Source organism: Lonchura striata, chromosome 1A (assembly GCF_050655825.1).
Source record: "Lonchura striata isolate lonStrDom1 chromosome 1A, ASM5065582v1, whole genome shotgun sequence".
Lineage (NCBI taxonomy): Eukaryota > Metazoa > Chordata > Aves > Passeriformes > Estrildidae > Lonchura > Lonchura striata.
The window spans coordinates 35,127,871-35,151,750 of record NC_140741.1 but is presented as its reverse complement, the minus strand read 5'-3'; the positions used below and the strand labels follow the sequence as shown (position 1 = coordinate 35,151,750).

Here is a 23,880-nt window from a genome sequence, read left to right as displayed (position 1 = left end):
GAAGGGCAGTGAAGCTAGTGAAGAATCTAGAGAGACAAGAGAAGATGGCCTCAAGTTGCACCAGAAGAGATTTATGTTGGATAATAGGAAAAAATTCTCCACTGAAAGGGTAGTGAAGCTGTGGAAGAAGCTGCCAGAGGAGTCATGGAGTCACCACACTTGGAGGTATTTAAAAGCTATGTAGATGTAGAAATTAGAGACAGAGTTTAATGGTGGACTTGGCAGTATCAGGTTAATAGTTGGACTTGATCTTAAAGGTCCTCACAACCTAAATGACTCTAGGGTTCCAGAAACCTCCAACACTGCATTGCACTGAAATCAATGGACTATTGGCTTTTCACATTTGTTTGAACTATTTCCTTACTTTTTATTTAAATAATCCTTCTGGACTTGTAAATTACCTTTTCAAAAATATGTTTAAGAAGGAAGGAAAAAATTATAAAGAGGCAGATTCCTATCTATGCAACTCATTGCTATTCAACCCATAATTTACTTCAAAACGCCTTTTATCACTCTGGGGGAAATTCAGACTTAGCAACCATTCCTATCTTAAGGCTCAGATGTCAGAAAGAATGTAAGTCATCAGCTGGAATGCTCATGTGCTGCAATTCTACAATTAGTTCAGTACTGAACTACAATCCAGAACTTAATTAAATTAAAATTCTGAATTTAATGGTAAAATCAGTGGAAAGATTCCAACAATGTTAAAATGCACTTATCAGCCAGGTACCAGTTCTACAGTTCATGTTCTGTTAAGGGAGTCAATTTAGTTTTCAGCTGTTTGCTGTCAAATATGTACTTATTTCTCTTTGTAAATGCTACTGCTTTTTCCTAGGTAGTTTCATCTGTTAGAGCAAAAGGCTGGGTTAAAGCCACATCTTAAAATAGAGGTTTCAAGAAGAACCTTGCAACCTTCTGTTGGATTTTTGAATTTACACCCTATCATGTTTTCTCTGTAACTATGATCTAATATAAACTTTCTTAATTATGGGGAGAATTTACTTCTTCAAATAATACAAACTCCTCAAAAATAAACATATTTCAAATATCTGAAATGCATATTTCAAATTATGATATTTAAATTATAATACTTACAATAATTTCAACATCCGATACAATAATTATATGCTGGCAGTTCCACTATGACCATCTAGATGAGCTACGAAATGTAAAGTTGTTCTTTTGACAAATGTTTGCAGGCAAAGCAGCTACATCTGGGTAAGCTATGTATATTCTATTGTTCTGTAAGAATCCAGGGTTTGAGGGGGTTTCTGCCTTATGTGTTTAATATAAGAAAAATAAATTTAATACAGTGTTATAGCATTAATTTTCTAATTAAAGGGTGACACAGAATTCTAACAGGAACATTAAACTGCAGACAGATGTTCCAAGCAATGCAGGAATACACAGAAAAATAATCATTGCTCTAAAACCTGAGAATTTACAAAGCTCTTTAACATTTTATTTTTTTTTAATGAGGTTACAAAACTTGAAATGCAGTTAAATTAACTGATTGAGATCAAATTATTTCATCCTTAGAAATTTATTTTGATCCGTGTAATACAATTAGGGTATTGATGAAAAAGTATATTTCTTTAAAATCTAGGAATTTAGTTCAGTTCTTTAACGTTGAAGAACTATGTTTTTTGTAGGAATTTGCATTCGACTGATTGTTACTTCTATGCAAAAATGATGACATCGCAGGAATCTGAGCAAAGTAGTTTTTTGCCCGGATATGCTTTTGTTCTATTCTGTAAATAAATGGAGCTTCATAAGTCTGAAAAGAAAAATAAATTTAAATACCATAAATACAATTAAAATAACTAAAAACATATGTGTTGCTTAATATTTTAGACATTATAAATATTTGGACATATTTTATACATTATGAAGAGTGAGCATTTTATAAAAGAAGGCAGATCATTTATTTGTGTATATATAAAATGAAATATTTTGTAGTTCAATAGTACTATCTTATGGCCCAGTAGAGAAAATTTCTCCTTGTGACATATTAGACATGTTTTAAAACCAGAATAACTTTTTTACTCCATTCAAGATAAAACTTTTTTATTTCTTTATTTCAGGTGAGAACATCTTTACTTCTATTTGAAAATTAAATAAGGCAATGCTTAGATAGCAGCATTTGCAAGGTGAAGACTGTAGGGGCATTCCTTGCATTTCAGGAGGGAGAATTGGGGCAAGATAGAGGTCAGGTACATGGAATGAGCTGTACATGCCAGATGCCTCATGGATTACTGTCTATTTTGTTTAATAGTATAGATACAATCATTTAAATAGTCACAATGAGCCAATTTAAAGACGGACAAGTGTAATGACCAAATTTGACCCAACATAATTAGTCACAGGATTCTATTAAAACATAAATAATGCAAAAAAAAAGAAAAGCCCATTGAAATTTACCTTCTGAAGGTTACACAGCTTAAGATGTGCATCTGCCTCTTCTTTAGTGAGGAGAATAGTGTTCCAGGGAGACCACTCATGCTGCTTATCCCACCTGACCATAACCAAATTATACAGGTCACTGCAGGCACTGAGAGCTGACTGGCAGTTCCATATTTTCTCAATCAGGTACTGCATATCTGGAAGCTGAAATAGAAAACAGGGTTTAAAAGAAAGGAGCATGTTTCATTCTACAAGTCTTGCACCCATGTAAAAATCCAAATAAAGCTTTGGGTGAAAAATAATTTTTATGCACATGTCATATGATCACTTGGTTAAAGAGCATCTTGACATACATATATACTTTTTGCATAGTTGTTGGAACATCTGATCCTTGACCTGTCAGCTAGACTTCTTTTAGTGTATAGCTTGCAAACCACCTTTTAAAGAAGACCTATGCTTCAAGAGCTTAAGGGTTTCTTCCTGATGGTGTGGAACGTCGCATATCCCAGGAAGAAACTGCAGCTTGTAGCCTATTTCTCAACCTGTCCACAACATACACAAAATAAAGAACATATAGTCAAAGCCACTGAGTTGCAATGCTCTTTCCAACAGTACCTGAACTAAGAAAACAATTTTGCTATCATCCTGATAATCAACTTCAGACTTCCTGAGATCGTCTAGTATAAGTCTGTACTTGAAATATGCTTCTCGTTTCCGAGCCTCATTATCAAGCCGGTAACATGAGCGACATCTGCCAATGGTGCGGGAATTTGCAGGAAGGGGAAACTCAGTAGGTGCTAAGTACTTTTCACAGCTATGACAGAAGTAAACATTTTTATAAAGCTTTAAGGGATCTTGCGGAACCTAAAAAAAAAAAAAAAAAGGTTCATTTATGTTAAACTAATTTAAGTTAATTTTTATTACTTGTATGTTACTCAAACACTATCAGGATATGTCTTCCATACCTTCATGCAAGTATTTTAATACATAAAAGCTAGAAGTATTTATTTTAAAATGCCCAATAAAGTATTGTGACTTTTCTTGGATAGGATAACAAGAGTCACTATGTTTTCTTACTGCATTTGCTAAAATCAGTTATATAAATCAGTCAATTCATTTTTAAGCTCTATGAAAATCCTAAAAAATTATGTTCCAGTGCTCTTCCTGGTGCTTTAATGTATGCAGATTTTCAGTTATTCTGGAAGGATGACAACACAGAGAAATCAGAAACTAAATTATCTGCATTTGATTTTTCATGCAGAATCTTCCCTTTATGGCAAAGACAAAACCCTGAGATTATGGACATATTATTATTTTGGCATAAGAATACAAAATCATCAGACCCACATGTCCAGAAACAACACAGGGAAAGAAAATAGACTAACTTAATAGCAAACTCCTCATCCCCATATTCCATCATGGGTTCTGAAAAGAATGTAATGTAGTCTGTGCAGACAGGCCAAGTCTGCAGTTGGATAGTTTGAGTAGTCTGATAATCTTCAGTCTCTGCTATGGTAATTCTCCTAATAAACATAGTATAAAATTAACTGTTAGTTGGTTCTAAATCTAACATCTGCATCCAAATCTGACAGATTCTGTACTCCTGAGATAACATTGACCACTGTATGAAGAATGCTCTTCTGATAGATGCAAAACAGACATGGCTACTTAGAGCAGCAACATATGACAGTGAATTATATTTTTATTTGTAATCTGTAATCAGAATAGAAAAGCAGTCACACAAAACTAACTACATCTTCTTTGCACACAGTAGCAACTGATTCTGCAACAGAAGCCTGTGACAGTTTTTGTTTAGGTGCAAGCTCACTAGACATTGACATGGGCTATGTTCTTCCTTTCTGGATGCACAGCATTGCTGCCTCTTGACCAGTAGAAAAAACCATGACTTCCTCTCTCAGTATATTGGTATTACTTTGCTATTACATTTTACTGATGCCACCCCATAAGATCTACCATTTATAACTTCCAGATTTTTTATTTCAGAGTCAAGAGTTCCTGGGCTCTCTCAGTGCTGCCAGCCACTTTTCAGGTGCTTATGACCATGTCTATGCCCCATGCTTCCTAACAGGACTATAAAAATTAATTTGTGTGAAACCTATGGACTTGAAGCATCTTACTTCTTGAGGAACTCCTCCACCAATTCTACAGCAAAACGTAAAATAAAAACGCTTTCAATATTTTCTATCCATCTTCTCTTTAATTCAGTGACCACTACGTCAGGCTGCAAAATAAGAATAATACCTTAATTAACCCAGCAACCTGAGGGTTAAACTCTGGAGTTTTGATGTACTGGAGAAATAATGTACAAATTCTTTTCCTCAGTCCTTCCAAGTTGCATTCTTTCACCTCTCTTGACATAAGATCAATTTCCCTGTCAATTAATGCCACTATTTCCTGTGTTAATTTACATTCATGTTCCTGGAAAAAAAAAAAGGAGAGAAAAAGGAAAATAAACTGCTCAACAATAAATACACAAACAAACAAAATAATTCAATAAGACATGAAAGCAAACTATGGAATCTGTCAACATTACCATTCATACCTCTCTATGTTCATGTAGGAACATGTTCACAGAAGAACTTGTTAGTATCTCAGGGAAAAAAAATCTCCAATGAAACAACTGTAGAACTACAAAAATGAGAATGCTTATAGATTCTGTTTTAAACTGTGTACCAAAACTGTGAGGATCTGTAAGCCTGGAAGCACTAAAAGATGCTTAGCAGAGGTACACAACAAGTGCAAATTTTTAAATCTTCAAACGTCCAAAGAAATATTTCTCTAAGAAGCCTCCTTTGTATGAGATCAGAGGTGTAATATGGATGGGTTTTAAAAAATATCACAAGAAAATCCAAAAAATCCACCACACAAGAGGCATGGGGGACTTTGACAGCATGCCTGGAAATGAGTCACTTCAATATTTTGAATACTTGGCAGGAGATTCTCCAGGGAGAGAGACATAAGAGGTGAATGAGTTCAGTGATTTCTCAGGTTAAAGAGAGTGCTAATTTACAGAAATTCACTTGTTCACTACAGCAATATTGACTTGTGCTAAGATGGGCAAGAGTTCATAAACCAGAAGTGCTCTCAATGCCATAGTGACTTTAAATCAAATACTGGCACTACTAAAACAAACAGCAAGGTGCTTCTTTGTTTTAATAAGATCAGCAAGTAGCATTCTATTCTAGGCAGATGTCATCAGTGTCATCCTGAAAGGTCCTAGAAACTCATTCTTCTTGTACATGAATAAATAAATAAATAAAACCAATATGAAAGACTAAAAAAAATGCAACCATCTTCTAATTCATTGGGAACACTAGCAGCAACAGCAACAGTGGTGGTGGGGAGTGAAGGGCAAAGAGAAGATGAAAAAAATCAGTAATTGCTACCCATAAAACTGGTAATCCAAACCTATAGATAGATAAGGTTCTAAACAGATATTTCAAAGAACTGAGAAAAAAAAAATAAATGGCAATTGCCACATATATGCCTGCCACAGTTCTCATAAGGTTGATATTAAGTAGTAAACAAAATTTTGTACTAAAATTGTATTATGTATTAATATACAAAGACATCTAAAACCATGGGGTTAAAACTCTTAACACAACCTGAAGACAAATATACACATGATAAAGTAAAATATGAATTTAGAGTGTATCTGGAATGTAAATTACACTCACATACCAGATAGTACCTGAGGGTCTCTAGCTACCAGCTCACCATCACAGCACTTGTCTGCCAGCAGCAGCATTGCTAATGTGTCGACATAATTAAGTGGCAGGACCTTTGGAAAGTACAGCTTCAAGCTAAACAGAAATTGAAAACTAAACCTCACCTTCACTGTCCATTTGAGTGTTAACAGCACAGATGTTCTCTCATCTTTTGGGATGTCCCTTGTGTTAATGCTGCGGTAGATTTCAAGTAGTTCTTTACCACGGAGTGAGTTCGGTGTATCCATTTCAGTGATTTTTCCATCAAATGCTTTCCACCTCCTAGGCTGTGCACACTTTAGAAACAATTTGTAGAACTCTGAGCTATTAAAATCTGATCATCAGCTTAACAATGGCATTATGTTACATCAAGTTTCATCAGAGCAAATAGGAACTTAACATTAATGCTTGACTAATGCAAAAGTCTAATTCTATTGTCAATATTGATACAGCACCTCTTCCACCAAAGCAAGCATTCGGTTGGACACTTTATTTAAAGCTGCAGGTCATGACAAATTCAACTTACAGGACATTAAAAGCAAATAATATTCTCCTACAGGGATATGCTCTACTTCTTTAAAGTGAAATTTACTGACAGTATTGTTAGAATACATTTGCTCTGTATTTCACTTTGCAGACATAAATCCCTTCAAACTATCAGTAAAAATCAATAGGTCTGTTGACTGTATAAAAATTGAAAATTTAAGACCTTTAAGTCTACTGCAGTAAAAAATATCTCCAGGGAACTGTTCTATTTATACTAGTTGCAGAGAAGGACAGAAGGAATACCGTCTGCTAGAGTTAGGGCAAGGTGTTTACAGTTTACCAGGCACTTCACCTAGCTTTTGTTTGCTAACTTAACCACATGCCATATGCCTTATGCTTCAATTATCTCTTTGCACATCTTTAACTTTTATAGACAGTAAGAAGTTACATGTCACCTGGCTCACAAGGTCTAAAAAGTACAACCATTTTCTTCTTTCCAGAAGACTGGTTTTGGTTGCAAATCACGCTGTTACATAAGGAGACAGGTATCCAATTCCAATAGAAAGGGAGGTTTCAAAAGCCTCTCCCCCATCATTACTTAACATTTCATTTACTTAATCGGGAGAGGTATTTGAAACCTCTTTCTGTGTATTAATTATTCTTTTTCACTAAATTTGGAACTTAAGTGTTCACTAACACTCACAAACTTCACCTTGCAGTCTCAGTGTCACCTAAAAACAGGAACACTTTATGCAGTATTCATATGCCTAGCAGTTTTCTGGACATGACACCAGCATTAACACAATTATTATTTTAATAAAATAGATTTGCTATGGTGCTAAGTTATAAAAATACCAAGAATATTAGATAGCTAGAAGAGATATGATTAGTTATCACCATGATCAAAAGTTTTCCTCACTTTTAAATAAATAAAGTTAGGTAAGGAAAAGAAAGACAATCTTACACAGGATTTAACATCAAATTAATGACACTTAATTACATTATCAGTGTGGGTAGAACTCTATTTAAAGGAGATATTGTTAACCAGAGCCAAAATTAAGAAATTACAGAGACAAAACTAAGAAATGCAATAGCAAAGCATTAGCTAAAAAACAAACAAACAAACAAAAAAACCAAAACAATCAACTCTTAATTACTTGGTGAAATCTTTGAATTTCTGCAAAACTAGAGAAAGGTAATTTTTTGTCTACCATAAATAGGCAGCATTCTACTATATTTTCATTTTGTTTCATTATCTTTATATAATACTAGAAATTCCCAAAAATACCCCTTAAAAAAAAAAAACAAAAAACAAACAAACGAAAAAACCCTAACAAACCCACACTTTGCAAACAATAAAATTCAGACCAACTTAGAGGGTCTATCATGCTGACAATCCTTTTTATGTTAGACTGGGACAAACCACTGTTTTCCATGTAGTAGTTAATTCAATACCTACTTTTTATCTTCTTCAAGGAAATCACTTACAATAACAGAAAAAGGTCATTTGCTAATGCTAGAAAGAATTAATGGTCAGAGTAGACCCTAAGAAAGTCAGTAAAATTAGATTTTTCTGATAATTTGCAAACCCAATATGCGCAAGTAGTCTTGGTATCCTGTTCTGCAAATGACCCTTAATACAGACCAATTCTGTTATTGTAATTAATTCTTCAAAAATAAATCTGTAACTTCTGTATTTTTCTTACTAGCTTATCATAGCTGGGTACATAAAACAAATTTTAAATGTAAAAAAAATATGCAGCTTTTTACTGAAAATAGAAAGAATCACAAGTTCTCTGATTTCAGGACTATTTTTCTGTACTCCAGACTGACGGGAGAAAAACTAAAACTCTGAGATCTTCTGCCAGCTTTGTCTTGTCTTTTAGTTTGCTGGCAGTGCTGTGGAATTTACAATAATCCTGTTATCTGTATTACTTCAGAAAGCAAGGTTACTACAACTACACTCTGCTGCCAATGCATGAAAGCAGAAAAAGCGCCTGAGGAGAGAAACACACCACCACAGAGAGAGAGGAAAAGGTAATTAAAAAAAAAAAATCCATAGGATGTGTGCAGAAATAGTGCAAAGCATGAAAGGTATGAAATGAATGACAGTTAATAGTTACACAAATTTCATTAAGTCAATATGATCGCTGTATAAAAGCTTAGTCAAATTCTTCCTCTCCAAAGTACAAATGCTGAAGAATGAGCTCAGCATAAAGATCTCCCTAGAACACAGGGTACACACAACCTTTGTAAGGGCACACATGCCTGTGGAGGTACATGCTTAAAGTAGCAAAGAAGGGAACAAAGGTTTCCATGGAGAAGCAAGTGTCATACCACATTGGCTACTGCAGCTTGCAGTCTTCAGATGTGAAAGATATTACTGCAGCTTTAACTGGCAAGTGTCCAAATTTACATTACCAATTTGAAGTTCAAGAAAAAATGAAATAATCGTTAATCAGGCACTCAAAAATAAATTTCATACTGCAATTCAAAGTGCTTAAATTGCACTGTTACTGTCATAGCAAACCATCCATTGAATTTTGAGATTTACAAAATTATCTTTTTAAACAAATGCAAAAATTGTTATTTCTTCTCCCTCTGAGTTAGAGCTATGTCAACAGTTTGAAACAACATTCAAAATCCTACAGCTGACATGATAAAAAAACATGAAAAGTTGCTCTAGTTCAGAAGCTCAATAGATTTTAAAACTAAAAAGATTACAGTCTCTTTCATGAAAAACATAATTTATACATTTAATATAGGAATATATAAATTATTAGTAATTACTTCAGGAAAATGCCCACTGCTTGGAAAGACAATATATCTGTTGTCTCTAATGTGTCTCCTGATTCTCCAAACATCAGCTATCACTGAGAGCTCTTGTGCTGAAGAACATTTTGCTTCTGATTCTAGATGCAAGAAAACTGTACAGCTTGTTAGAATATGTGCTGGAAGCAATCTGTACAAGTAGGACACTGGAAATCAGTCCTTATGGGAAAAATAATTACAGAGTCAGTTAAGAGAGAAATATATTTGCTTTAACTGTTCCAGGCTTTTTTTTCTTAGAAGGTAACAGAACGCATTGTAAATAGTAGAAGCAAACATTAAACATAGAAATTATTCAAGCCTCTGAAAATATTCCTCATTATTTGGTTTTCTGGTGGTTTTTTTCATTCTTGAAAGCAGTAAGAGAAAAAACAGTCATACCACAGCAATAAATGTGGTAACAGTTCCACTAATATTTCAGATAAGCAACTTTTTCATAATCAAAACAGTTACCCTGCATCAGTAATAAAAAGGATGAAAAAAGGTGTCTTTTGTGCAAAACTGCCGCTTTTACTTTTGAGCACTAAATAGTTAAATTTTTAAAGTAATAATAATAAAAAAATAGCTAAAAAACATTTCTGTTGCAGTATTTCTTTTCATAATCAGGTCACATACTTTGAAAATAAACTATTACTTTTTGCTAATGGCTGGACATCTACCTAAAAGGACAAGATTTTCTGTATTTTACATTAAGATACCATTTAATTTAATGCCATTTAAAATCATCTTTGTGAATGAAGGAATTCTCACACTTTTTGATAAAGACTGAAGGAACACTTTCCTTAAATATTATCCCCAAGATTATACAAGAATGAAATCTCAATTTAAAATTGTAATGGAACTAAAGTCAGTGATTTAATAACTGAGTTCAACATCAGATTCAAACTCTTCTTTTTATACGAAAACAGAATAAATGCTTTTTTAAAAGACAGACATATGATGACCAGAGGCCTATACTCACTTGGGAAATTAATGACAACTTTACCTCCTGAAGGATAACATATTTATATTATTATAATTAATTATATGCATTGTTTATAGTTTTTATCATTAACAGCCTTAACGATGCATGGTTCAACCTTCAGTTGGTCTGACAGAAACTTATTGAATTGTATTGACATCAACAACCACATAACTTGGATATTTATAATATTAACATTCACATGATTAACTGTTAAAAACTACAAAAGGTACTTTTCGTACTTTGCAGGTGTATTTTCTGTTCCTGTACTTTGGTATTCTTTATTATCAGCCTAATTACTGACCTTATCCAGAAAGTGCAGTATTGCGTTTTTTTGATTCTCCACATTGGCATTTAGTTTGTGCATCCCAATGCAAGCAATGAGCTCTGTCTCTTCGTCCAGAAGTGCACAAAGTGCTGCCTTTCTTTTAGCTCCAGTAAGAGTTCTGTTAATTCGCTCAGTCTCCTCCTGCATCCATACTGCAGATACAAATATTTGGGGTATTTTTTTACAAGATGCTTTCCAGCAAAACTTTTGCTTTCATATTTAAGAAACAACATAATTGACTTTTCTTTCAATATGCACTAAAAAACAGTTTCCATTTCAGGGAACTGATGGTTATAGCTATTTTCGATACATTCAAGATGGTCTAGAAATTAATGTAAATTATACAGATGTTCTGTGAGAGTATGTGTGTGTGCATCAATTCCAGACTGCCAATTTGTACTCCAAACTCAAGGATGAGTAGGAGAAAAAGAATCTGTATGTGAGAAAAAGAATTTAGCTCCTGTGGAAATGTACGATGAAATGGCTGCAACTTACTGTGGTACCACTAGTACTCAGTGCTGAGAATATTACTACTTCTCCCTGCATAAATGAGTAAAATCTAAAGAAGTTTGAAGTCCTCCAAAACTGAGATAAATCTTAACTGACAGTAACACTTACCACTTCAGGTCTTACATTGAACATTGCAGTGGTATTACCTTTTGCCATCCAACGCAGATGAGAACACATTAATAACCTGACAGTCATTGCTTTACTCTCCCTTTCCTTTTCTACAACCTAACTAACCAAGTGGGTGAAAGTGGCCACAGAAGAAGCCACAGGATGGTCATGACAACAGCACATGGATCACTACATGCTCTATAAGAATCTGACCCCCTGACACTTTTGCTCAGATATACAGACTACATAGCTTTAGACAAATCTGCTTGTAAAATCAAACTGTGTTTACTGCCTTTGCATATCCCGTAACAATTCCTGGCTTCTCTGAAGAGTCTGATCTAGTTCAAATACCTCTGGAGTTTTGTAGGGAATTTTATAAGATCCAGAACTTCAACATTCCTGAAGAATACCTCAAAGTGTTGTAATCATCCCAGAGCAGTTACGCGAAAGCAAAACCCAGCATAAAAGAAAACCACTGCACAAGTGGTGCACTGAAAAAGTCTGTAAAATCCTGGATCAGGTAAGATTAAAGGCAGGAGAAGGGAAAGGAGGAAGGCTGACTTTCTGCCTGTGGCTTCTTATCAACAGTACCTTATGTTTTCCATTTTTAAGTATTTCAATTCATTTCCTTAAGGCTCTCCAAGCTGTAATATGACAGCTGTCTGGCAAGTTCTGAGAACCCAAATATATATTTTAAATAAAGTCAATTCAGCAAACAACACTGTTATATGGAATTAATTTACATGAACCTTTATTATGCCTGAAGGGGGCAGCAACTTCTAAGGTGGAGCTAATAAATACAGTAAACAATTTTATACTTTTAGAAATGAAGAACATGTCACCATTGATACTCATCTCTTGATTCCCCATTTACGTGCAACCAAGTTAAAACACTCCTCTTAGATTATATGTTCTCCAGATTATCTATCTACAGAGATTTTACTCATTACAATTTTTATTCCAGTGTTTATAAAGTAAAATAGTTCATACTTTACTTTTCAAATAAATTATAAATGCCTATGCAGACATGCTGCATATACAGATACACCTCATTTGCACTATATAGTCAACAGGCAAGTTTTTGTACCACTGGGAATTGCTATTACTGGCTGACCCTGTAATAGTAACTCTGTTGTGATTGCAGCAATAACCTTCACAGATCCCTGGAGGACAATAGTCTCATTCTATTACTGTCACAATGATTTAGCTTGTGTAAATTGTTGGCATTATAAGAATGCAAAATTGTTCCAGATGCAGGTAGGAAAAGAACCCCAACTTCCTAGAATCATTAAGCTCTATTAAAATGAAGAGCATGACTGCAACTAGAGAAGCAACTAGTCACTAGTCAACACCAGTTAATGAAAACTAAAGAGTGAGATAGTTACCAACCATTATTTTTAACAAAATATTTAGAAAACCATTTCAAATACTGGAATCTGTTCTAAAGTGGCACATGTTTTTTTCCAGATTGCCTAGATATGAAATTCCTGAACATGCTTGGCTGAAAGTTATTATTTGTGAATTATTATTATTATTTCAAAGTCATGAAATTAAGCAAGAGACGCTTGCATAACCATAACTTTCAAATCTAAAAATATCATGAAGATAGCATTCTTCCATAACATAATCTGAACTTGGTTGTTTCTACTGCAAGTAAGACCTTTCACACTTAAAAAAAAAAAAAAAAAGTGGATCATATATCTGATAGATACACCTGATACACCTGATAGCACACTAGTCTGAAGCACCTTCCTGAATAAAATATTACAGAAAATCAGATGGGGAATAGTAAGACATCTCATAAGTGGTAAGGAAAAAAGTACTATTTGAGTACCTTGGCTTTTGATTACTTAGTCAGATACAACTTAAAAAGGGCTTGATTCTTGGGAAGTGAAAAGCAAATTATCTACAAAGAAAAAGAGGGGGGGTAGACAACCCCAAACCGACCACAAATCTCATGAAGATACCATTCCAACAACTGCAAAGTTCAAGACAAGCAATAATTTTTACATTTGTCACGAACAGTGATATTTATAAATCATTTATTAATTCAGACAAAGCCATTTGTTCAATGCCACACAAAGTATGACAGTATTAAAAGATTAGTGTATAACTTGGGAATTTTGAAATCGTGATCCTGAGCTCTATGAATAACACATGCCATCAAATTTATGCTCAGTTTACCACTGAAGAAAAAGCTAAGATTGTTTAAACACAGGTGGCTTTGCAATGAAGTAGGAAATCTATTAGGTCAGTTCTGCTACAGGGACAACACCACCCAAACTGGCAAAGAGCTAGACCATAAAGCACTGTAACTGAGATAACATAAGAATTGTTACAAGTCACAGTAAAAAAATTTTGGCTTTAAAAGAGACATTGTAAAAAACCAAAATTTGTCTTGCTGTTCCATTATATGCTGGCACAAGTACACAGCTTTTGACTGTTTTTACTTTTCCAAAGGACATACCCTAAGCTTTTTGATTTGCACCATTAGATTCTTGCAAGGTTTTATGTCAGTTACCTGCAGTATTCACATTATTTTTCTTGAAAATTTTAGAGGTCTTTGCCTGTATTAAATATCATCTACTCCAAGAACAGGAAATGTATGACTTTCAGAATGTCCTGCAGAAGTCCTAAGAGATTTTTAAAATTTTGACAACACAGTTTTGTGAAAAAGAATGAAGTAGAAAGGAGAAAAAGCATCAGTAGAGGACAACTAAGACAAAAGGAATAACTTCTGTCATATGTTGTAAAATTCTTTCCAATATTTTTTCAGCATCATAAATGTACAGTGAAAGATAAAAGCAACTCTGATCTAAAAAAACACCCTTTGGTTCTTCTAGGTGACCTTAACTTTAGACCTAAATAAAAAATGTTAATAAAACTGCCAAAGAACACTATTCTATAAGCCAGTTATTTCTAAAAAAGATGTACTGGTTTTGGCTGTGATAGAGTTAAATTTTAGTCATAGCAGGTTGTAAGGAGCTGGATGTTGATAACACAGGGATATTTAGTTATTGCTGAACAGTGTGTTTACAGAGCATCAAGGCCTTCTTTCTATTTCTAGTAATACATGAAAGTAAAAGACTTATTTTAAAATGAAACAAATTCCACTCTAAAGCAGAAAAAAACCCCATGGAAGTATCTATAAATACATGTAAAACTCTAAGTTTGTTTTAAACAAACTGTACTATTTTGTTGCTTTAAGGATATCCCTTTAAGAAAACTTACATTCCAAGTCATGGTACAGTAGCTCAAAGTCTTCATTTGTTTTAGGATTCAGTTTTTTCTCATATTCCCTCCTCAATTTTTCTTCTTTCTCTCTTTTTTTCTGTAATTCTTCTTGTGCCTCCCATGCCATTCTTAGCCACTTTTGTTCCTTCAGATTTTGTACTAAATTTACAGCATGCCAACGACGGAAATATTTCTGTAATACTATAACCTATATGTGATACAATATCAAAAAATCATGAATTTAAAACAAAACAACATACTATTTTGGAGCATAGTATTATTTCTTAACTGTTATTTTCTTCAGCTTCCTATGTTTTCTAAGATTTTTCTTACAAAATCAGTCATGTACTATTAGTTTAAGCACTAGTATGATTACTCAGTTAAGTAACTGCAGGAATTTAACCAGTGAGTACAGTGGATAAAATAGGTTCAAATAATCAGACAAAATATAAACTACATTCAAATATAATTTTTTCTTTTTCAAATCTCCCCTTAAAAATGCCTTTCGCCATGTACTCTTTATTATTTTCCTTATCTTACTATCAATTTACAGAGTGGAAATGCATTTGCAAAATTTCTTGGTAATTTCTAATTACAAAAATCAACACATAGATTCAAAATCAACTGCATTTTATTTGTGAACAAATAATGAAAGTGGAATTACTAAAGCTGTTATGACAGAAAACGAAAGAAGAAAATTAAATCATTGACCTTTCCAAGCTGTGGCTATTGAGGACTGGGGAAATGTCTATGATATGTTAAGGGAGGATACTTCACAATCACGTGCACTACAAACAGTTCAGTCAGATCAATGCCATGAGGCACCAAGCATTGTTGAGGATTAAAAGCTATCAAGCACAAAATCATACTAATACACTATCTCTGATAAAATCTTAATCTAAAACTTCTCTTAAATTTGTCTTCAAACAGTATTTCAATATGGACCTATACTGCACGTGCAAATCCATCAATGTGAACCAACACCAGGATGACATCTCTCTACCGTGCATTGTAAATTACCTATAGATACATTACAGACTTCAACTAATGTCACTAAAGACCACAGTAAAACATACTGGTAGTCCTGAGGAAATTACGCCCTACTTGGATTTCACTTCTACAAGATGCTCATTTGCAATCAGCTAAGCTGACCGATTTAAGTTCTTACAAGAAAAACTCTACCCAGAAAATTTCAAAGATCTTGCCAACCATGTCAATACAATTATTCTACTTAGACACTTGAGGAATCAACTGTTTCTCCATTCAGTTGGATTCAGACTGTCTATTTTCAGCAATCAAATTAATAACAAGAGCATTAACAAAGCAGTGCCTCATCTAACACAATTTAGGGCACAATTTGAGTCAAATGCGCAGTCACAGAACACATGGTTTTCAAAAAGTAGAGTGGAATGCCTAAATGGCATCTTCTCCACAATGAATATGCAGAATCTGTAATCTGAATTGCCTTTATGAGGCAACTCAGTGCACCAGAAAACCCCATAGACCCACTGCCTGTGTTTTAACAACCCATTTCTACTTTAGTACCAAAGGAAGGACCTTGAACAAAATCCAAAACAGATCAGTTTGCCCAAGGTAACCTACTAAGTCTGATACAAAAAAACCCAACCAAACAGACAAGGAACAATAGATTGTTCTCAAATAGATTGTTCTCAAACAATGGATTGTTCTCAAAACTCAAAAGCTTAATTGCAGATCTCCTAAATCCTAACCCAATACTCCATTTATTTCAGGCCATACATTAAGCATGTAACTTAGGTTCTTTCAAAGAGATCATGAGAATGTTCTAAGAACAAGCCTGTTTTAATCCTTAATGCTCTACATGGAAACTTAACTGTCACTGTGAGATAAAAACAGTAATTTCAGAATTCTTAATATTTAAGAGATTGCAAAGTATCAAATGTCACTAAAATCACAGAGAAAACACGCACTTCCCCTGTATCTAAAAGATTACAAAAGATGAGCATAAGAAGACATTTTACAGTTCACTTTTAAATTCTGTCTCTGAACACTCTGAACACTCATTAAATATTCAGATAACCTTTACAATACATTATTTTACAGAGAGTTTCCAACAGATAAGGACTTACTGCTTCAAGTCTACGTTTATGGTACTCCTCTGCTGTAAAATACTTTCCAGGAGTTAGTAGTTTGTCAGTCATGTTTGATACATAAAGGCCAGTTTTAGTCATCTGTGTCGATGTTGTATTTCTTGTTTGTTGTTGCATATTTTTTTCCACAACCGTCTGGGGAAAAAATGCATGTCAGATTAGAAGAAAATACACAGAGATATTTTTTTCACATTACATTAAGTGGCAAAATTAGCTCTTTGCAATAAAAATCACAATAATAATGATATTTATCTACTAAATACTTTCATTTGCACATTTATCTCAGATTTACTTCCTCTTTCCTATCAGAAATAGTGTCAGATTCTATTCCATCTGGCAAAAACAACATTCTAAAAGGATATAACAAAGTGTTTACCTGTGTTTCCCTACAAAATAACTGAATTCCTTTGTCAGGTCGTTTTTTGGGTTTTGTTTGTGATCCTGCATTATGAAATTCCACTCCTGTTGACACGTTCCTAAATCCACCCAGAAAAGGTTTATTATAGGTAGGTCTTTCAACTTTTACAACTACTTCTTGAAATGAATTCGAACCTGTTAAAATGGAAGTTCCAAAATAGAAATACTGCTTCTTTCAGTAACACATCTAGATTAGGCCATAATTACATAAGTATCAATAAACCTGCAAAAGCAGCATTTACCTGTTTGCACTCTGACAGTTAGGACATCAGGCATGTGGTAATCCTGTTGAATGACTTCTCCAGGGAAATGTTCCTGATTCTCAGACTGGACAGTTTCATCAGAATTAGGCCTAATCTTCCTAGGCATTTCATTATCCTCAATGCTTGCTAAAAATAAAACCAAAATTCCTGAGAAGCTTCTCAAAACAAATAACTCTTTCAACTTTACCCCAGGATGATTTTATTGTAACAGTACAACACAGCATAATCATCTTTTTTCAGCTAAAAGACAGTCTACTTGCAAGATGAAATAGTATTATCATTCAATTTTAAAGGCAGTATCTAATATAATATTGTCACCACATAAAGATATTCCTAGCCAGCTAATCAGAATGAGAGCAGATGAATGGAACCCAGCAATGAGGAAAGTCATCAGCAAGTCCATACTAGGAACTGTTATTCACTATGCTCAGATGCTGAACAGGATATGCTCCGTTCTGTTCTGAAGAACTAAGAAAATGGGGTCCTATATTGGGAAGTGACTGGAGACACCCAGAACACGAAGGAACAGGTATAGGAAATGATGGAGCATTTGGGAGACTGCAGGAGAAAGACACAGATAAGGAAGGGTGGTAGGTAAGTTACAGGGGAATCTAAGAAAGGTAAAATGGTAAGGTGATTTCTATAATGTTGCCTAAAGTGTTAATTTAAATGCACATACAAAATATGTATACCTACTCATACACATTTCTGGAAATAAGGATCATTCTATAAAATGCCATCTAGAAAGGACTACTACAGTTTGAGATAAAGAATACATTCCTTACCTTTGGAGTATGTTTCATATGAGAATTTTAAAAGTTACTGCAGGACCAAATCCCAGCAAGCATAAACAGAATGAGGGTGTGTGGGGGTGCAAAAAGCTATAACCAAATTGAAGAAAAATTATCTCTTTAAAACATTAATGCCCAGCATTTTAACAACTTCTTTACCTGTCTCTGTCCCATTTGCTGTATTGTCTGGTAGTACTGAATTTTGAGAAGGAGATTGCTGGTCCCAGCCCTCCTCTGACTGTGCAGTGCCTGCAGGTTCTGGGAGCAGAGCCTTCTCTGCTGGGTCCCCAGCCTCTCCGACTGCTTTTCCTTGTGAGGATGCAGGTGATTGCTCTGCACCTGACCCTTCTGATGTAGCAACTTCAAAACCATCTGATACATCTTCCATTTCCTAAAGCATCAGTTGCAAGCTCTTAACCTTTCTGCAAGAATAATCACAGGATCTATTATAAATTGCATACTGGCACATTTCTACTACCAGAATTATGGGTAACTTACTGTCCTGAAAAAGCTTTCCCTGTATCTATTTCCAATATATACTGTTCTATTGAGAACAGGATGAGATCTTTGCTTCCACCAAACAGAAAGCACTTGTGGCCGGTGTTTACCAAACATAATACTCCAAGGCAGGTAGCCGGCACAATTCTTTTTACCTCTCGTTCTCTGCCTATAGAACAAGACGGTCCAAGGGGTCATTAGCCAGAGACAGCACACCGTTACAGCTTTCCGAGTTGCCACAGAAATTATTCGGACTGGAAGAGTCGTAAGCCCATATTCCTCAATATAAAACCACAACCAAACCCGCACGACCCGGGACGCAGCTCCCGGGGGGAGCCCGGGATGCCAAACCGCTCGGGAGGGCGGATCCCTGGCTCAGTGCGCACCGGGACCGGGGCTGCGGGATCTCCGCACCTGCCCCGCGGCGCCTCCCGGCCCCGCGGCGCCCCGGACGGGCGCTGCCGGCCCCGGACGGGCGCTGCTGCCCCGGACGGGCGCTGCTGCCCCGGACGGGCGCTGCCGGCCCCGGACGGGCGCTGCTGCCCCGGACGGGCGCTGCCGGCCCCGGACGGGCTCTGCCGGTCCCGGACGGGCGCTGCTGCCCCGGACGGGCGCTGCCGGCCCCGGACGGGCGCTGCTGCCCCGGACGGGCGCTGCCGGCCCCGGACGGGCTCTGCCGGTCCCGGACGGGCGCTGCCGGCCCCGGACGGGCGCTGCTGCCCCGGACGGGCGCTGCTGCCCCGGACGGGCGCTGCCGGGTCCGGACGGGCGCTGCCGGCCCCGGACGGGCGCTGCCGGGTCCGGACGGGCGCTGCCGGTCCGGACGGGCTCTGCCGGCCCCGGACGGGCGCTGCTGCCCCGGACGGGCGCTGCTGCCCCGGACGGGCGCTGCTGCCCCGGACGGGCGCTGCCGGTCCGGACGGGCGCTGCCGGCCCCGGACGGGTGCTGCTGCCCCGGACGGGCTCTGCCGGCCCCGGACGGGCGCTGCTGCCCCGGACGGGCGCTGCCGGCCCCGGACGGGCGCTGCTGCCCCGGACGGGCGCTGCCGGTCCGGACGGGCGCTGCCGGCCCCGGACGGGCTCTGCCGGCCCCGGACGGGCGCTGCCGGGTCCGGACGGGCGCTGCCGGGTCCGGACGGGCGCTGCTGCCCCGGACGGGCGCTGCCGGCCCCGGACGGGCGCTGCCGGCCCCGGACGGGCGCTGCCGGTCCGGACGGGCGCTGCCGGCCCCGACGGCGGCGCGGTAGCCACGGCAACCGGGCCGGGCGCCCGGGGAGCAGGAGCGTGCGCACTGGGGACCGGGCCAGGCTGGGCCGGGCGGACTGAAAACACCGGGTCGAGAAGGGTCAGGAAGAGCGGAAAGGGAAGCGGTGCGGAAGGACGAGCAGCTCCCTCCAGGAACCTGTGCTGGCTCACCCGCAGTGCCGTGCCCACGCTGTGACCCTGCCCATAGCGGCACTCATGTATGAAAACACCGTTTTTCCTTATAGCCTTCTGCTGTAGATAAAAGCAGAAGTTGTACTAAATCCCCAGAACTCTTGGATATCGAGACGGGGTGTTGTGGGTGAGTGGTGGCAGCCTTCGTGCCACACACCGTCACTTCGGAGCTGTGTGCCAGTGCCTACCTGTGACATGGGTTGTGCTGTTCTCCCTGGAGGGTCCGTGGTGTGAGCACTGAGAGTGTTAACTGGAAATTAAAGACATGCAAATCAGAATGAAAACCATAAGAAATTGGATTTCCTGGTGTTTGAGGTGCCATTTCTGACACAACTCCTGCAAATGTTTTCAGCATGCTACAAGAAAACTGAGCGGACAGTCACATCACACAACTTTCAGACGTGAAATATTGTTCTGTCTTGCAATTCCAGGAGAATCCTGAAAAAAAAGCATTTCAATTATTGAATTCAAATGGATACCAAATAATTGTATGCCATGATTGTTACCATATTTCCCAGACATTGTTATACATTGTTTGGCACTTGAACGTGGGCCTCCTTTCCCACCAAAAGAACAGAAATCTCCCATTACCACTGCTAATGTTTTTTCTAAAACCTTGTTTGAACTCCCAGATTAGGATCACCATTAATCCTATAGAAAGATATTGTCATTTGTGCCACTTTCTCACTGCTACATAGTTGATTAAACATTCAAGTTAATTTTTGAGTTGCAATGACTTTTCATTTTTTTCCTAATGAAATAGCATATAAGCTTTGAATATTAAAATAGTTATAAAAATGAGCTTTCACTCGTCTCCTATTGGTTTTGGTTTCAGGTTCAGAACACAGCCACTTGGGATAGCTTAAGCAGCACTGATGGCAGGTTAGGAATGGCAAAACCTCAGTACTTGCTCTGCTCTCATGATGGGAAAGTTCTTTTCCAGTTGTAACAGGCTCTGTCTCTGCTAGGCCACATCCTTGCAGATAAGCTGCTTTTTTATTCACATGACTTCAATCAGATGATCTAAAAGTGTTTTAAAGATCTAAAGTTTGTTAACTAAAGCTTGCAGTGATTTACCTTACCATATTACAACAGATTATAAAATTATTTGCACCATCATGTATTTCCAACAATTAGAAGAGAAAAATCAAGCAAAAACATTAGCCTTCAAATTATACCTTGCTATCATATTCCTCTTGGAATAAATTAGGACCTGTATGGAGGACACAGATGTACATTTGTGAAAGGAAGAGGAGTGTATGCTTTTATCTGTGAAACTGAGTTTTAAAAGGCCATATATCAAATTTCAGTAGAAGTGGGCCATGAAAAAAACTTCCTCTCCCCTGGAGCACAATGATTGAGTTTATAAGAGAGCTGTTTTAAATCACATGACAAATCATCTTTAGAAGTAGAGAAAATTGAACAAGATGTCTCAGTTAAGGAAGAGTAGAATGAATTCCAATAGTTGCTACCATATTCTGGCAACTTTCCTTGCCCTCCACCTCCAATATTTCATGCCACTGTCATTTATACTAGACTTTGTTGTGTTTTTTTTTTTCTTTCTTTTAATTTATTTTATTTTGATTCCTCTCATGTCAGCTTAATACTACTGAAATCCATTAATTTTAATTTTTCATGTGACAGTGTTGGTGCTCATTCAAGTCTGTAATCCCTTAATATTTCTCATGTGAAAATTGTGTTTATTAACTTTAGCAAAGTCCTCTTCTGGAATGCCATCTAGTGGTTTTACTTAGGAAAAGACCAGTTTCTACCTTGGTCAAGACTGAAAAATCCTTCAAAACCAAACAATGAAACTAAATATTTCTCACTTTTTAAGTTTACAAAATCTAAATATTTCTGTAATTATAATAATAGTTGGAGGGGGAAAACGCAATGCTAAAGTATGCAGTGAAAATCGTTTCTGGAGTGAATACCTTGGGAATACTGGTTTTCTCTTCTATTGACCTACCACCCAATACCACTGCATAAAACATTATATAAATTCGTAATTAATTATTTATAATAATGATGTCACAAGTAAATTTATAAGCCTAAAAACTATGAAAAAACAGCTATGACCAAATATGCTGTGTAATGTAAGCAGTGCATATACAAATTCTTATTAAACTGCAGATTTTTGTGATACAGCTATATTCCTGTCTTTAAACTTGCAGGAATGTTACTAATGGTCTTTAAAAAAACATCAGTAAAAGGAAACCTGTAGTTTGGATATTTTAATTGGGATTTATAAGATTAAATCTCTAAACAAAAGCTTTCAAAAGAATCACAGAATATTCTGAGCTGGAACAGACCTGGAAGGGACCATCAAATCCAACTCTTAAATGAACGGCCCATCCAGGGACTGAACCCACACCCTGGTATAATTAGCCCCTGCTTTAACCAACTGAGCTAATCACAGTGCTCAACCACCCTGTGGTTGAAAACTATTTCCTAACAGCAAACCTAGACCCCTTGTGATACAGCTTCATGCTGTTCCCTTGGGTCCTGTCACTGGTCACAAGACATGAGCCCCTGCTCTTCCACTTCCCCTTGTGAGAATGTTGAAGACCACAATGAGGTGTCCCCTCAGTCTCCCCTGCTCCAGACTGAACAGGCCACAGCCTGTCTGCTGACCTCAGCCGCTCCTCATATGGCTGCCCCTCAAGGCCCTTCACCAGCTTCCTTACCCTCCTTTGGACACTATCTAAAAGTTCTTTATCTATCTGAAAGGATCTTTTAGTTCTTTTACTAACTAAAAGTATCTTTATCTTTTTTGTGGTGCCCAAAGTAGCCCCTAGCACTTGAGGTGAGGCTGCCCCAGAGTGGGACAATCCCCTCCCTTGCCCGGCTGCCAATGCTGTCTGATGCACCCCAGGACAGCTCCTGGCTGCCACGGCACTGCTGGCTCATATTTAACTTGCCATCCACCAGGACTCCCAGGTCTCTTTCTGCAGCACTGCTTTCCAGTATCCCATTCCTCGGCCTGTCGCTACATCCAGGGTAGCCCCATCCCATGCAGAATCCAGCACTTGTGTCTCTTGAACTTCAGATGGTGATGGCTCATCTCTGTAATCTGTTGAGGTCTCTCTGCAAAGCCTCTCTGCCTTTGAGGGAGCCAACAGCTCCTCCCACAGTAGTGTCATCAGCAGATTTCCTCAGTATCCCTTCCGGTCCTGCATCTAAGTCATTAATGAAGATACTGAAGAGCACTGGGCCTAAGATGGAGCCCTGTGGGACCCAGCTGGTGACCGGTAGCCAGCCTGATGTCACCCCATTTACTGCAACACTTAACACTTGAGATGTGAATCAACAATACACTAATACAAGTCTACACAATTCTCTAAGATCCCAATACTAAGGTTTGTGCCACAGGTGTTATGCCAAGTATGGTAACCTACCTGTTAACAAGAAACCTGCTGCCATAAATTTGAGTAGCAGTCTTCTTTCTCCCCATCTTGTCTCCCAGCTTCCCAGTACCTCCCACAAGCCAGAGATAGTGTTTAGTTATGTGGGCAGTAGGGTCAGCCAGTGCAGGACAGGCATTCAGCTGAAACCTAAAATCCTGTTCTTTTTGGGAAACATTAGATCCCTCACTGCAGTATCTGCATGGCCATTAAGACCCTGTCAGGGGTAGCAAAAATACACAGCCAAAGGTGGGACAAAATCATCACGCTTTTCTGAAACTTGGATTTTGATTTCAAGTGCCCTATAATGTCTGTATTTTTAACATACAAACACATATTATAAAAATAACTCAG

General features: G+C 37.7%; 1 protein-coding gene across 5 annotated transcripts; it reads right to left on the bottom strand.

Annotated features, from left to right (window-relative positions):
• Positions 1 to 1,440: 1,440 nt before the first annotated feature.
• On the bottom strand, positions 1,441 to 23,848 carry IQUB (IQ motif and ubiquitin domain containing). 5 transcript variants are annotated; one of them, XM_031507926.3, is made up of 13 exons: positions 23,521 to 23,848; positions 20,311 to 20,560; positions 18,347 to 18,609; positions 17,376 to 17,522; positions 17,093 to 17,268; positions 16,696 to 16,851; positions 14,585 to 14,795; positions 10,712 to 10,887; positions 6,257 to 6,427; positions 4,666 to 4,842; positions 3,019 to 3,267; positions 2,422 to 2,607; positions 1,441 to 1,777 (listed from the first exon to the last, which is right to left on the bottom strand). In XM_031507926.3, exons 3-13 carry the CDS (start codon positions 18,573 to 18,575, stop codon positions 1,616 to 1,618), a joined length of 2,040 nt encoding a protein of 679 aa, XP_031363786.3. In that variant the 5' UTR covers positions 18,576 to 18,609; positions 20,311 to 20,560; positions 23,521 to 23,848; the 3' UTR covers positions 1,441 to 1,615. The 5 variants fall into 5 exon arrangements, with proteins under 5 accessions (XP_031363786.3, XP_021409131.3, XP_085425136.1 ...); XM_021553456.4 differs by having other exon boundaries at positions 20,311 to 20,372; XM_085569010.1 differs by lacking the exons at positions 20,311 to 20,560; positions 23,521 to 23,848 and adding an exon at positions 19,100 to 19,200.
• Between the last annotated feature and the right edge of the window lie 32 nt (positions 23,849 to 23,880).